Source organism: Budorcas taxicolor, chromosome 6, assembly GCF_023091745.1.
Source record: "Budorcas taxicolor isolate Tak-1 chromosome 6, Takin1.1, whole genome shotgun sequence".
In the NCBI taxonomy this organism is placed as follows: Eukaryota; Metazoa; Chordata; class Mammalia; order Artiodactyla; family Bovidae; genus Budorcas; species Budorcas taxicolor.
In genome coordinates, this window is record NC_068915.1 from 37,187,699 (window position 1) to 37,202,212 (window position 14,514).

General features: G+C 39.2%; 1 protein-coding gene across 3 annotated transcripts in view; it reads left to right on the forward strand.

The window, feature by feature from the left end:
* ABCG2 (ATP binding cassette subfamily G member 2 (Junior blood group)) overlaps positions 1-13,129 on the forward strand; it is a 130,041-nt gene extending 116,912 nt beyond the window's left edge. For all 3 annotated transcript variants that reach the window (XM_052641686.1, XM_052641687.1, XM_052641685.1), the window contains exons 10-16: positions 986-1,068; positions 4,777-4,866; positions 6,334-6,458; positions 7,684-7,838; positions 9,644-9,733; positions 10,555-10,637; positions 12,955-13,129. In XM_052641686.1, the coding sequence (XP_052497646.1) occupies positions 986-1,068; positions 4,777-4,866; positions 6,334-6,458; positions 7,684-7,838; positions 9,644-9,733; positions 10,555-10,637; positions 12,955-13,102 (774 nt within the window). In that variant the 3' untranslated portion in view covers positions 13,103-13,129. The remainder of the gene's footprint in view (positions 1-985; positions 1,069-4,776; positions 4,867-6,333; positions 6,459-7,683; positions 7,839-9,643; positions 9,734-10,554; positions 10,638-12,954) is intronic.
* Positions 13,130-14,514: the final 1,385 nt, after the last annotated feature.

Sequence of the window (14,514 nt, forward strand, 5' to 3'; positions counted from 1 at the left end):
TTTTCCACAGTTTATTGTGATCCACACAGTCAAAGGCTTTGGCATAGTCGAGAAAGCAGAAATAGATGTTTTTCTGGAACTTTCTTGCTTTGTCAATGATCCAGCGGATGTTGGCAATTTGATCTCTGGTTCCTCTGCCTTTTCTAAAACCTGCTTGAACATTTGGAAGTTTCTTAGGAGTCATCAAACACTCTTAGGAGTCAGCAAAGGTGGGTAAGAATGGGGAAGACTTGGCAGCTTGTCCAGTTGTTGGTGGTAGACCCTCTGGGCTGAGGCTGTGGGAGGAGCGGTGACAGGAGGGTGGGTAATGGAAGCACTCGGGTGCCTCGGCGAGAGCTGGCTGAAGCTTTGCTGACGGTGACAGTGCACTTTTCCACTGTAGGCGTGGACTCCCCAGGTCAGACAGATGACCTCAGTTTACCCCTACTTCCTTATTGTGTAAAATACCATTGTTAGAATTTTTTTAAGTGTACTTTAAAGTTTTTATTTATTTTTATTTGGTTTTTCATGTTAAGAGTAAGGATATCCTGTTTTTATTGGAACCTCTTGAAATATCACACTATGCATGTTCATTAGCACAAAGGTTGAGAGTTTAGGCCAGAACTCTCAGCAAGTTGGGCTTTATTTTGCCGCCAAACTACTTTTCCGGGTGCCTGCATTGTTCCGCTTCACTGTATGTCATTCCCAGGCCCCAGAGCCTGAACTGGACCATGAACTGGCAGTGCCTGCTAAAACGCTGGGAATCTTAGCTTTTCTACTTTGTCTTCCTGTCAGTCTGCTGAACACACGGATAAGTTATTTTCACTTTAACTTAAAAAGCAGTCTAGTAACATGTGCATTTTATATTTTCCTGAGGACTGTGTTCAAGCCATTTAAAATATCTGTATCAGTGGAGAGATTTGATTATATAGCCAGATATATTTTAATAATAAAGGGTGTATTAAGTTTTTACCTTTAATTGAAATTCTTTTTTCTTTTTGAAAAGTTAATTGTGACAGTCTTCCTGGGACTGGTTATAGGTGCCATTTTCTATGATCTAAAAAATGATCCTTCAGGAATCCAGAACAGGTGAGTAAATCTGGGTCTTGATTTTGAGAGCGTGTGGTTACTTTTCTTTCAAGTTTATGAAATTACATGAAGAATTTGCATTTGAAGCAAGCACAGGGTACACTGAGGAGTAAGACATGTCAGTGAATTTAAAGCTGAATGAGAGTTTTCATATTCATATATAACATATATATATATGTATCATGCTAAACTAGGCAGAACATAAAATTTACCCTGTTAACCAATTTTAAGTGTACACTTCAGTGGCATTAATTACATTGTTGTGCAACCATCTTCACCATCCAATGCTAGAACGTCTTCATTTTCCCAAACTGAATCTCTGTGCTCATTGAACACCAACTCCCCACTCCTTATTTCCCCCAGCCCCTGGAAACCACTGGTATACGTTTTGTCTCTAGATTTGAGTATTCTAGGCACCTCATATGATTGGAATCTTAGAGTACTTTTCCTTTTGTGACGGCCTCATTGTCTTTAGCATAGTGTCTTCAAGGTTCATCCATGTTGTGGCATATGTCAGAATTTCTTTCTAAAGGTTGAATAATATCCATTGTATGGATATACCATATTTTATGTATTGATTTATCTGACCATGGGTACTGGTTGTTTCTGCCTTTTGGCTTTTGTGATTAATGCTATTACGAATGTGGATATACAAGTAAATATCTGTTTGAGTCTTTGCTGTAAATTCTTTTGGATATACACCCAGAAGTGAAATTATTGGATCATTGGTGATTCCATTCATTTTTTGAGGAGCTGCCTTCCTCTTTTCTATAGCAGGTGTTACCATTTTGCATTTCTATCAGTAGTGCTCAGGCTTGTAGTTTTTTTCCCAACCTCACTAACACTTATTTTTTTGTTTTGTTTTTATTAGTGGGAGATGGTATTTCATTGTGGTTTTGATTTGCATTTCCCTAATGATTACTGTACTGTTGAGCATCTTTTCACATGTGCCTTAACCGTCTACGTATCCTCTTTGGAAGAATGTCTGTTGAAGTTCTTTTTTAAAATCTTGTTTATTTATTTATTTATTTGGGCTCTTCTGGGTGTTTGTTGCTACGTGGGTTTTTCTGTAGTTGCGGCAAGTGGGGTTACTCTAGTGGCAACGTATGGGTTTCTCGGTGCAGTGGCTTCTCTTACTGTGGAGCGTGGGCGTTAGGGCACTTGGGCTGCAGTAGTGGTGCCCCTGGGCTCAGGAGCACAGATTCAGTAGTTGCCGTGCACGGGCCTAGTTGCTCCACAGCATGTTGGATCTTCCCAGACCAGGGACAGCAGCTGTGTCTCCTGCATTAGCAGACCGATTCTTTACCACTGAGCCGCCAGGGAAGCCCTATTGAAGTTCTTTAACCATCTTTTTAATTGGGCTTTTAAAAAATTGTTGAGCTGTAAAGTTCTTTGTATATACTAGACATGAACCATTAACAGATATAAATTAGCACATATTTTCTGCCATTCTGTGGGTTGTCTTTTCTTTTAGTTGGTGTGTCCTTTGATGCACAAAAGTTTAAAATTTGACATAGTCCAGTTTATCTGTGTTTTTTTTTTCCTTTTGTTTCATGTGAGTTAATTTCTTTTTGATTTTTGATTTGTTTGACATGGGGTGGTGGTTGGGACTCAAGTTTTTTCTATTGTAGGGTTAGTACTACCTTACCTGGTTTTGATTACAACATGCTGTGAAAGCTACATTTCCTGATGAAACTTTGTAATGGACTGCCATATAGTCTGAATAAAGGAGCTGAGCAGAGTGGAAGACTGTAGAGCTCTTCTTGACTTTGTGTTTTGAGAGCCGTTCTAGGCCAGGCATTTTCCTCTGGGCTTTCCATCTGGGGTCCTCAGGTTACCCTTCCAGTCAGAAGGTTGGATGGTTTTATTCCCATTTCACTGTTGGGCTAAGTTGCAGTAGCTTAAGTTGAATCTGTTTTGATATTTGGGAAAGGGTGACTGTTAAGAAAGAACAAGCATAAAAGTCAGTGCCTCAGGTAAAGTAAAATATCTCCTATGTGGCAGCAGATCATGAGATAATTATTGGAGTTTCGTTTTCTTTTTTTCAGAGTTATGTCATTGTTTTTCTTTTTATCTTTCCTGAAGGATGTGCTCTTCTTTGACCTGTTTGGAAACTTGTTAGTAATAGACAGTGTGTACCCTTTGTAGATGCCGTGTTTTTGTGAAGCACAAAGCACAGATTCCTGTAATCACAGGAATCTAGAGCTTGTGGGGCTTTTGTGTTGTTGTAGCAGGAAGCATTTGGAAAAAGAATATTGGGAAACCTGTCCTCAAGTGGAATTTAAGAAATCTGGTTACCTTTTAAAAAATTCTCTTGTATCATTTAAATGATGTGCCACTGCATCTCTTTTAGTTTCAACTCACATTCTCAATGTCAGTTAAGTCACTTGGTTAGGAAGGAAAGCTCCGCAATGTTTCAGGAGTATTGGCGTGCTTTCATAAAATTCATATATCTATCCAAGCGTGGATTAACTGAGTACTTTCCTTTTTAAACTTCGATTATTTTACTGAGAGAGAAGCATTAATAGTCTTCTTTTTCTCCCAGGTACACAAATTAATTTTTTCTTTAAGAGCATTCTTTTTTGTTTTCTGTTTTGAGCTCATTAGAAAGAGACCCCATTAGCAGAGGGTATTCAAGGAGAGTATCAAGGCTGTGCTGGTGGTTGTGCAATGGATGTATATGATCAGGTGTTGGTCAGTGTTTCCCTCCACTGGCTTTCACTTTGCCTTGTCTTAGTTTTTTCATTACTTGACTTTTTAAAAAGTGGCTGATAGAGGTTTTTAACCTTTTCAGGCTTTATTTGTCTCACTGTTTCTCTGTTCATACTTTAAGAACTATAATTGGCGTTTTGTTAGTTAAAATCCAAGGTGATAGTATTTTTGTGGAATACATAGTCATTGGCTTGACTGCCACAGACTGTGTGTTCTTGCTAAGTTGCTTGAGTTGTGTTTGACTCTGTGTGACCCTATGGACTCTAGTTGCCAGGCTCCTCTGACCCAGGGATTCTCCAGGCATGAATACTGAAGTGGGTTGCCATGCCCTCCTCCAGGGGATCTTCCTGACCCAGGGATCAAATCTATGTCTCTTACGTCTCCTGCATTGGCAGGCAGGTACTTTACCACTACCGCTACCTGGGAAGCCCTGGTGCAAAGACCCACAGACCGGGTGGCTTAAACCACGGAAATTCATTTCTCGCAGTTCTGGAGATAAGGTTGCAGTATGATCGGGTTCTGAAGAGGATACTCTCCTTATTTGCCACCTTCTTGCTATGTTCCTGCATGGCAGAGAAAGACAGCTCTGATGTCTCTCCCTTTTCTTCTAAGGGCACTAATCCATAGTGAGGCCCCTACCCTCATGACCTCATCTAAACCCAACCAGCTCCCAGTGTCACCATCTGTAAATGCCATCACACTGAGGAGTCCAGCTTCAGCACAGGACCTGGGGAGGATGCAGTTCAGTCTACAGCAGACTTGGCCATGAATTTCAGGCTGTGCTCTGTGGAGTCCCAAGGATACCACTGTGGAGATGCAGGGGTATGGGAGTGACCTGCTGGGGCTCATGCTTCCCTCTCTGTTTTAACCAGAATGGTTGTGTGTTTAATGTGTTAAGATATCATTTGAGGGAAGCATTTTGCAGGGAGAAAAATGACCTGAGAATGTTTAATTGACTGCAGTGCTTTGTCTTTTGTTCCCTTTCTCACATCGCAGAGCCGGGGTGCTCTTCTTCCTGACGACCAACCAGTGTTTCAGCAGTGTGTCAGCCGTGGAGCTCCTGGTGGTGGAGAAGAAGCTGTTTATGTGAGTAGGTCTCTGTTTCAGGAAGGGGGCTGCTGCTCAGACTGGTCACATCCGGAACTGGGCCATGGCTTGGTTCCTGGGGGTTACCAGTGTTGATTGAGAAAGAGCAGCCAGAGTCTGGGAGGGAAACCATGAGCACGTGGGGCCTGATACAAAAGGGAGAAGGGAGTTTCAAGATTAGGGCACCATGCACAAATCTACATGCTGCAGAGAAAGCAAGCAATAAGAGGCTGAAAAGGATCTTTTGTTTTTAGCAAATAAGAAGCTGTGATGACCCACAAGAAAAGTTTGAATGACTTGGTAGAGAGAAGGGAGTGAGTGGAACAGTATATTCAAGATGAGGAGGTAAAGGTGACCAAGAATACAGACCAAGTCTTCAGTGGGAGGGGGCGTGAAGGAGCCAGGGAGCAGCCTTAAAAATGTAAGCTGTTTGGTTTCTTCTGTTTTTCATAGTTGGAAGAGATTTGCGTATTTACATGTTGAGGAAAGGAATCATTAGAGAGGGAAAGAATGAAGATCTTGGTGGGATAGTTTGGAATTACAGGAGGAAGATCTCAGGAAAAGGAGGGATCTAGAATCTAAGAGGGGTGAAAAGAGAATTTGATCACTGACAGGTTGGCAGGCACTGTGGTTGGCAGGCATGATCATGGAAAGAAGCGCCATTTTCTTTTTATATCATGAGAGGAGAAGAAGTAAAAGAGATGAGTGATCCAAAGCTGCATTTGAGGCTCAGAGAAGAGCAGCAGCACCTTCTTCATAGTTAGAAGCAGGGAGAAAGGAACCACTGAAATGAGCTCCTGACAGGCTGGCCTTCAAAGAGAGCCAGTGTCAGGAGAAAGGGAAGTGATGCAGGACCTGTTCCCCCAGAGTGGGTTTTCAGAGGCAAACTGGCCAGCATTCGGAGGGAGTTCTGCAATGACGAGAGGGGTCATTGCACAGAGCCTTGGGGGATGATATCCCAGGGGAGGCACACACATGAGACGTGCCTAATGCTAACCGGGGAGAAGGGTGGTGGGCTAACCTCGAAGATGGGGACACGGTAGCTGTTAGACCTCTGGTAGCAGTGGAAATCTGTATGAAAGTGAAAGTCACTCAGTCGTGTATGACTCTTTGCGACCCTGTGGACTATACAGACCATGGAATTCTCCAGCCCAGAATACTGGAGTAGGTAGCCTTTCCCTTCTCCAGGGGATCTTCCCAACCCAGGGATAGAACCCAGGTCTCCTGCATTGCAGGCAGATTCTTCACCAGCTGAGCCAAAAGGGAAGCCCGAGAATACTGGAATGCATAGCCTGTCCCTTCTCCAGTGGATCTTCCCGACCCAGGAATTGAACCCGGTCTCCTGCATTGCAGGCAGAGTCTTTACCAATGCCATCTGTGTAGCAGGGAGGACATCTGTATAGCAAATGGTTTAATCTCCTGGTCTTAAACTAATGTAGGATGTATGATGTGAATTTTTGTTTCTAGACATGAATATATCAGTGGATACTATAGAGTGTCATCTTACTTCTTTGGAAAACTGTTATCTGATTTACTCCCCATGAGGATGTTACCAAGTATTATATTTACTTGTATAACATACTTCTTGTTAGGTAAGCAATAAGACAAAAGATGTGTGTCTTTAGTCTTGGATGGGAGGGGACTTTCTGTAAACATGCTTTGGTTCTCAAAACTATAAATCAAGTCCTGAGATTAGGAAGCATCTGTTCATTATGCATGCTCTGAAATAACTGTTCTCCGAGGAGATTTTTGTCAAGGCTTTCTCCAAAGTAACTTTTAAAACTGTTTATAAAACTATATATATACACATACTGTGTGTTATATACAACAAACATGGAAATAATTCCTAAAACTACTTTACACTATGTAGGAGGAGCTGGAGCTGGGATATTGATTACTTACCTATTTATATTTTTATTTTTGTGTATGAATATATAAAAATAATGAAGATAGTGACTTCTGGGGCTTACTGGTAATAAAATATTTGTTTGATAGATGTAGAAAGATTGATTTGTGCATTTTGTTTATACCATACCCCAGGCTCATTGTATCAGAATTCTCTTTTATTTCTCACATACACAGATGCCCACACACACAGATATATATACACTCCAAAAATATTTCTGTTTTGACAAGGCACTATTGATTGAGTTTAAACTTCTGTTTTACAAATAAGAGGGTGTATCATAAAGAATCAGGCATAGAACCTAGAGTCTTCAATTCCTATCTGGTGTTCTTAAGGCTGTTCTGAAGTCTTCAGATTCTTGTTTGACCCATAGTATTAGCCCATTTTAGTTTATAAAGCAGTTTTATGAAGCTTATTTAACCCCATCCTCAATCCCAGAGGTACAGGGTGATTTGTCTTGGGAGACTTGGATTATGGACCTACTCCCCCAGATTTTAAAACCACTGAATGGGTCATATAATCCTGACCTTACCAGTTATCTTCACTAATGCTTTTGTAGCAAAGAGTGAGTAATGTGATGTCTAGGTAAAATGAATGTGCTCTTGGCAAGTTTCCTTCTTAGAAGAGAAAGCAGTAGAATTCTGGCTAATTGTCTACAGCTCTCCATCTCAAGCATTCAGAAATTGTTAATAATTACAAATAAAGAAGCAAGAGCATTACCTGGAAAAGTGCTTATACAGTGAGCATAAAAAAGAAAACTGCATATAACTTTGCACGGTTATATTGGGTGGTTGGATGAAGGATGAATTTTTTCACTGTGATAGTAGTTTCTCCAAGTATTACAATGTTTTTTGCATAATAAACAATCCCTGATACACAGTGTTGGGTTAACCCACTCTTTGTTCCCTAAGGACTGAAACCAAAGGTGGAGGCCTTCTTCATCATGATGTTTACCCTGATGATGGTGGCTTATTCAGCTAGTTCGATGGCACTGGCCATAGCAGCAGGTCAGAGTGTGGTATCCATAGCAACTCTGCTCATGACCATCTCTTTTGTGTTTATGATGGTAAGTACAAACTGTGCTTCTCTGAGGCATTATGATTTCCCCTTATTCCTACCCCCAAACTTGCCTATCCTGTAAGATCTGCTTGAGGATTCTGTACATCGGGCTCTTTGCTTCAAGGAGGCTGTATATTGAAATATAGCTTATATTAGAGAATGTATCAGCTTTCTCTTGATCTCACCCAGCTAGTTTTGCTACTGTTCTAATACGGTAATTAGAACCTTAGTCAATGTATTGTTACTGATGAGCTTTAAAAAGAGGCCTCTTGGTGACAAACCATCAAAGCTTGATAAATTGGAACTTTGAAAACCCGAAAAATGTTTATTTTTAAAATTTTAAAAAACTGTTAAAATGACAGGTCCATTGTCTGACTTTCCTGCTAGTGGGAGAGAACTGCTGGCTTGTTTAACTGGAGGCTGAGATGGTTTGGTTGGATCTACTACTCTTCAAGGGGAAACCTAAGTTCCATGAAAATAGAGCAACATGGGTCTGTCTTGGGCCCCTCCTATATTTTGAAAAGGAGTGTTTTTAAAATACTGAAAAATTCCAGTACTAGGACCTCTCCTTTCTGGGTTTCTGACATTTCTTTATGTCAATATACTTCTCTTTACCTTTTAAAAACAGTTACTTAATCCTAACCTTACGTGGCCCTACATTTTGCACACACAAAGATGAATCAGTAGGTGAAGGGAACCAGTTACTACTTTCGCCACAAACATCAAATAAACAGAAACGTGTAGCCTCTTTACTTCATACACATGCCATTTCTACTAGAGTAGCAGTACATGTCTTTAAAAGGTAGGTATTAGCACAAACTCTTGCCAAAGTTTAATTCTTCCATTACTGAGTTTGAAAACTGCCAATCTAACCATTATTGAGAAAACGGGCAACATTATATATGTTTTCTATAGTGTCATATAATACATAAGGTGTTCTTCAAAATTAAAATGTTTTATTTTATATATTAGATACTTCGATTTGTTGTTATTTAAGGATTTGTATTATATGTGAAACTTTAGAAACTAGTCATAAGACTATATTTTACCCAGATAGTGTGTGTTATGCATTAAGCACTTGGTTAGGTCAAGTTTAAAGCTATGTGGTCACACCAGGAACATTGTCATTGTTACGTCCATCCCAGCATACCTTGTGCCAGTTAGACAGTGTTTTCTGTGAACATTTTCTCATGTAGCCATCTCTTGCTGGAGTGGTCATTTCTGGAATCTTCATTGTAATGCTCCTTTTTGCAGCTTTAAATGAAGAAATTGGCCATATTTTATGCTGTGCTTTACCACATTATGCTGTGTACCAGTTCCAGCCTTTGGGTTATTTTAAGCATGTGAACTGAACCCAAAATTATTCCTAAGGTCATACAGAGATATAATGTAAACCCTTGTAAATAACAAATATTACTGTGTTATAGAAATTGGGGCGTGAGGTACTCAGGATACATTCAGGTGTGTTTATTGGTGGGAATATATAGTTAGTTGTATCATTCCAAATCAGTACTAGTCACCTTCCATTGTGTGCAGTTACAGAGAAAGTAAAAGCCTCAACAATTAGAAAGCTCCCAATTAAATGAAATGTATATTATAAATATATTTAGATCCCTAAACAGCCTCAGCTCCAGAGAGATATACATGTACAGAGGAGAAGGTAAGTCTTCAGAGTAGTGGAAAGAATTTCAAAGAAGAGTTGGCCTTAGCAGAAGTATTCACTAGACTGTCAGGGACTTAAAGAGGCTACTTGCTAGAATTCTTCATGAAGTCACGGCACCAGATCTGATTCTTGGTATTTGTTTTTTGCAGATATTTTCAGGGCTGTTGGTAAATCTCAAAACCATTGGGGCTTGGTTGTCGTGGCTTCAGTACTTGAGCATCCCTCGATACGGCTATGCGGTATGTTCTCCTTGTCTGTCACTGTGCTGGTTCATTGTCCCCATGCTGGAAACAGCCCGAATAAAGCCCCTCGTGTCCCTGGCCATGAGCTATGCAAGTTTCAGGACCATGAAGGAGAGTTTCCTATTAAGCCTTGGGTCAACTTGATAATCACCTGGGATTTCTCCAGTCACCTTTTTGTCTGAGGGAGCTGAAGGACTGGGAGATAACTCATAGTTAAGGACAAAGATTGACTAATTGATATAAAAAATACAGTGTTTCAGTTCATCGAAGAAATCAATGAGAAGATGAGGGCCTAGAATACATATTTTAAATTGAAAGGGAAATTAGAAGAAAAATCATGTCATATTCACAGCTACTATTGACTTTAGAAAGCTAATCAGCTCCAGAGAAAAATGTGCCTTAATATAGTAAAATTAAATTTTTAACTCCTAAGAATTATAACTGATTTTGATGAGAACAAAAAAGAAAAATACAAAGATTGTTACTATAAATTAACAATAGTCATTGAGTATCACTGTATCATTTTAATTATAGTACTATGGGTTATAAAAAATGGGGAGAGAAGAAGGAAAAAGCTATGGGATAATATAGCCAGAGATCTCTCTTCTTGGTTTTTGTATCAGAGCCCCAAATCCCAACCCTAGGCCTCTTGATTGCCAGGAAAAATAATTTTAGTTGTCTTGGTATGACAAAGACTGTGAATGTGAAACTTTGTTTTTAGAGAGAACAACAGAGATTAAACATAATTGTAATAATTCTTTGGAAATCTTTTGAAATTTAAAACTATTTTCTTTATCCTGCTCCCACTTATGTTCTAGGCTTTGCAGCATAATGAATTTTTGGGACAAAACTTCTGCCCAGGACTCAACGTAACAGCAAACAATACCTGTAGCTATGCAATGTAAGTTTGTGTTCAGTGTCATAATGGGCTTGCTTACTGTTGTGGTGTGATGCAGAAATACCACTGGGCTGAGGGATCCTTTCACGGACACTGACTTCTCTGAGTCTGAATATTTTCATTTATAAAGTGAGTTATACACTAATGCATGTGAAAATGCTCTACAATTCCTGGGTATTCTATCTAGGTCAAAACTGTATTTTACTTGGAGAACCATTTCTTATGTGTTATTTGTTTGGGGTCTTTTAAAAGATCCTTTTGCAGTTTGGATTGTGGGTTTGGATTTCTATTTTTCAGAACATTTGAGTTTGAAATGAGAGCTGCTTTGGTATTTTTATCAAGCCTTGACAGTACTGGAACTGTATGGATTATATGAAGTGTATGGACCCATGAATTTAGGATTCCTGTGAGCTCAACCCACGGCCAGGGTGAAAGCGTTAGTCACTCAGTGGTGTCCGACTCTTTGCGATCCCATGGACTGTAGCCCACCAGGTTTCTCTGTCCATGGAATTCTCTAGGCAAGAATACTGGAGTGGGTAGCTATTCCCTTCTCCAGAGGATCTTTCTGACCCAGGGATCAAACCCAGGTTTCCTGCATTGCATGTGGATTCTTTACCATCTGAGCCACCAGGGAAGCCCAACCCATGGCTAGTAGTAAGGGCTAAAAGGGCATTAGGAGTGGGAGGGAACATTTTCCTGCCCCAGTCTGGCTCTTGCCACTTCCTCCTGTATCTAGGAGACAACATGAAATCAAAGTCTGCACAACCTTTTTTTCTTTTTGACTGACTTGGAATACTCCCTACTGAAGGATGTTTCCTCTAAAGAAAGGAACATATATTTCAGTAAGCTTGAGAAGGAAATCTCATTTTTTTTGGCATAATAAGCAAAAAAAGATTTTAATAGAAATAAAGGTATTGTTTTAAAGTTAAGTAACATTTCCTTTTGATGATTGCTATTAATGCTTTGATTTTGATATGTTAATTAATGAGAGAAAAGAGAATGCTGGTATCCTAAATCTCATGAGTATTCAAGAGAGTTAGAAGTAATTCTTAATAATAGGACAAATTGCTATTTAGAAGTATTGCCAGAAAACCTCTATGAAGAGAAGCTTTCCTTATCCTGCCTACTCCCTTTCTTTTGATCTGAGTATAACATTTTTTTTTTTTTCAATCTGCTAAATTCTAAGAGTAGCAGAAAAATGGAATCAGGTAATAATTATGGTTGTGCCAGATATTTTTAATACCAGGTGCTTTTCTAATCAGGGCTACTCCATCCTCTTCTGCTCTGTTCCAGCTCCCACTAAGGCATACCTGATAATTTGACCTGCTGGTAATGTCTTAGAGCCGAGCATCTGTGATGCTCATTCCAGTCTTGTGTAAGAGCTGACAGAGTGCGACTCTGGTAGGAAACCTCTATTCACCTATTCCCCTAGTTTTAGAACTCTCAGCCTGTGTTTTTTCTGTTTTTTTGGTATGGCTGATTTATGAGTAATGAGCCCTATAAACAGCTTTGGTCATCTTTGTAAGTGCCTTCAGTATCATCTGCTAAAGCTGAGACTTTCCCCATCAGGCGTAAGTGAAAAATTACTTGATAAATGTTTCTGTCTTTTGAAGAGAGGCAGCATCCTAGACTTGGAAACCAACCTATTTGGGGAGACTAGCAACTTGATTCAAAGTGTGAATCTGTGAAGTTGATCAAGTTCCTTAAACTTTAGTCTCCTCATCTTTCAAATTTGGGTTGGGATTAACTAAACTATTATATGGGAGCTTCCCAGGTGGCACACTGGTAAAGAATTCGCCTGCCAATTCAGGAGACACAAGAGATGCAAATTTTATCCTTGGGTCAGGAAGATCCCCTAGAGAAATAAATGGCAACCCACTCCAGTATTCTTGACTGGGAAGTCCCATGGATAGAGGAGCCTGGGGGGCTACAGTATATGGGGTTGCAAAGAGTCAGACATGACTTAGCAACTAAACACATACACACACAAGCTATTATAAGCAGGTTGCTTCATAGTATCTAACAGAATTGTAAGCACTCAATGGCTATTTTCTGTATATTTTTATGATGCATATGACTGACCTATGAGTCCCTGTTATATCCCAATAAAATAGAATGATAAAGCTAAAACCACATACACACATACACATACACACACTCATACCACAAAACCCCTCTAAAACTGTTTTCTATTATAAATGAAGGGATGGTTATTTAAGACTTGGTAATCTGTAGGTTTCTTTAAGTAACAGTGAATATATTGAATAAAATTTGACATATGCTAAAAATGAAGTCATATTGTTTTTCTGTTGAATTTCAGATGTACTGGTGAAGAATTTCTGACAAACCAGGGCATCGATATCTCACCTTGGGGCCTGTGGAAGAATCACGTAGCCTTGGCATGCATGATTGTTATCTTCCTTACAATTGCCTACCTGAAATTGTTATTCCTTAAAAAATTTTCTTAAATTCCTCTTTAATTTCAATGATTTACCCCCCCCATTAAAAAGGGACATCTTGATTTTCATATCCAATGAATTTTTTTTTGGTTGTTTTCATCTTTTTATTTATTTATATTATCCCAATGTGTTTTATTATTTTTGGTTGTCTTCTTTTCACTTGCCTCATACTATTGTTCAGCAAGAATTATTTTCAACAGAAACATTTATAGAAATCACAGTGAACTAAATTATACTTGAACAACCCCAAGTCATAAACTAGTGATATTATGTACTGCATATTAGTTCATCTTGTCAGATGGTAACCATAGGAAAGAAATCTAGTTTAATTTATTGACCTGAAAAAGAAATGAGTTCTAGAAACGTGTGTCAAGTTACTAATATATCTGGTATTGGTATCCTTCCCTTTAAAATGAATAGGCAGGTTAGTTGCCCTCCAGGTTCAATATTATATAAACCTATGTCCTCCATTATTTTATAAATAATAAATAACAAAGATATTGATGCTGTAGTAGAAGTATGAAATCCAAACCATGCTGGAAAAACAAGGTGTCATATAGGGATAAAAAAGCCTTTATAATAGAAAGCACTTTGATAAGCTTTTTAAGGTTATTAGAATTTACTGAGGTTTCCCTCTAGTGGAAATAGAGTATCTCGAGTCTTAGCTGGGTTTTGGACTCCCCACCCCCACCTCCCAGGTACAGAGGGCCAGGATTCTGGCAACTTACCTTCTTGAGTAGTTCAGTAGTCTATAATCTTGGCGTGCATCATAATCTCTCGAGGAATTTTACTCCAACACAGATTTCAGGGTCCTATGAGCCCTACTGCATTGTAATCGCCAGGATTACCTGTGTAAAGAGCTGTCCACGGCAGGATTTGGTAATTCCCATGATCTTTTCCAGCTCTGACAATTTTAGACGTCTGACAGAAGAACTGTTGTAACTGGCTCTATACAGGTTTTTTACTTTCCTACATATACACCTCATATATTTACACATCTCTTTATTCTAACATTTACCAGTAGGGAGTGTTTTTAAGCATTTTTTATAAGAAAAGGTACTGTCCAGTGAATTATAAAAGGAACACAACTGTACAACCATTAGTCCATATCAAGAAATAGAACGTTATCAGTGCACAGAAACCCCCTTGGGCTTCTCTCCCAAGACTACTTCTCCTTTCTCTCTGGATTATTTTTGAAATGACACTTGGGCACTCCCGTCTGTTGCTACTATCAGATTATCACTACAGCTCAGTTTTGTGTGTCTGTGTGTATAAATATATCTTTAGTTAAGCCCCCCCACTTCCTTATTAAAGGAATAGCTTATTAATATAAGCTATTCATTTTATAATTCTTTTACTTTTATAGAAAAGTTGCAAAAATCATGCAAAAAGTTCCTGTATATCCTTTGCCCAGGTTCCTT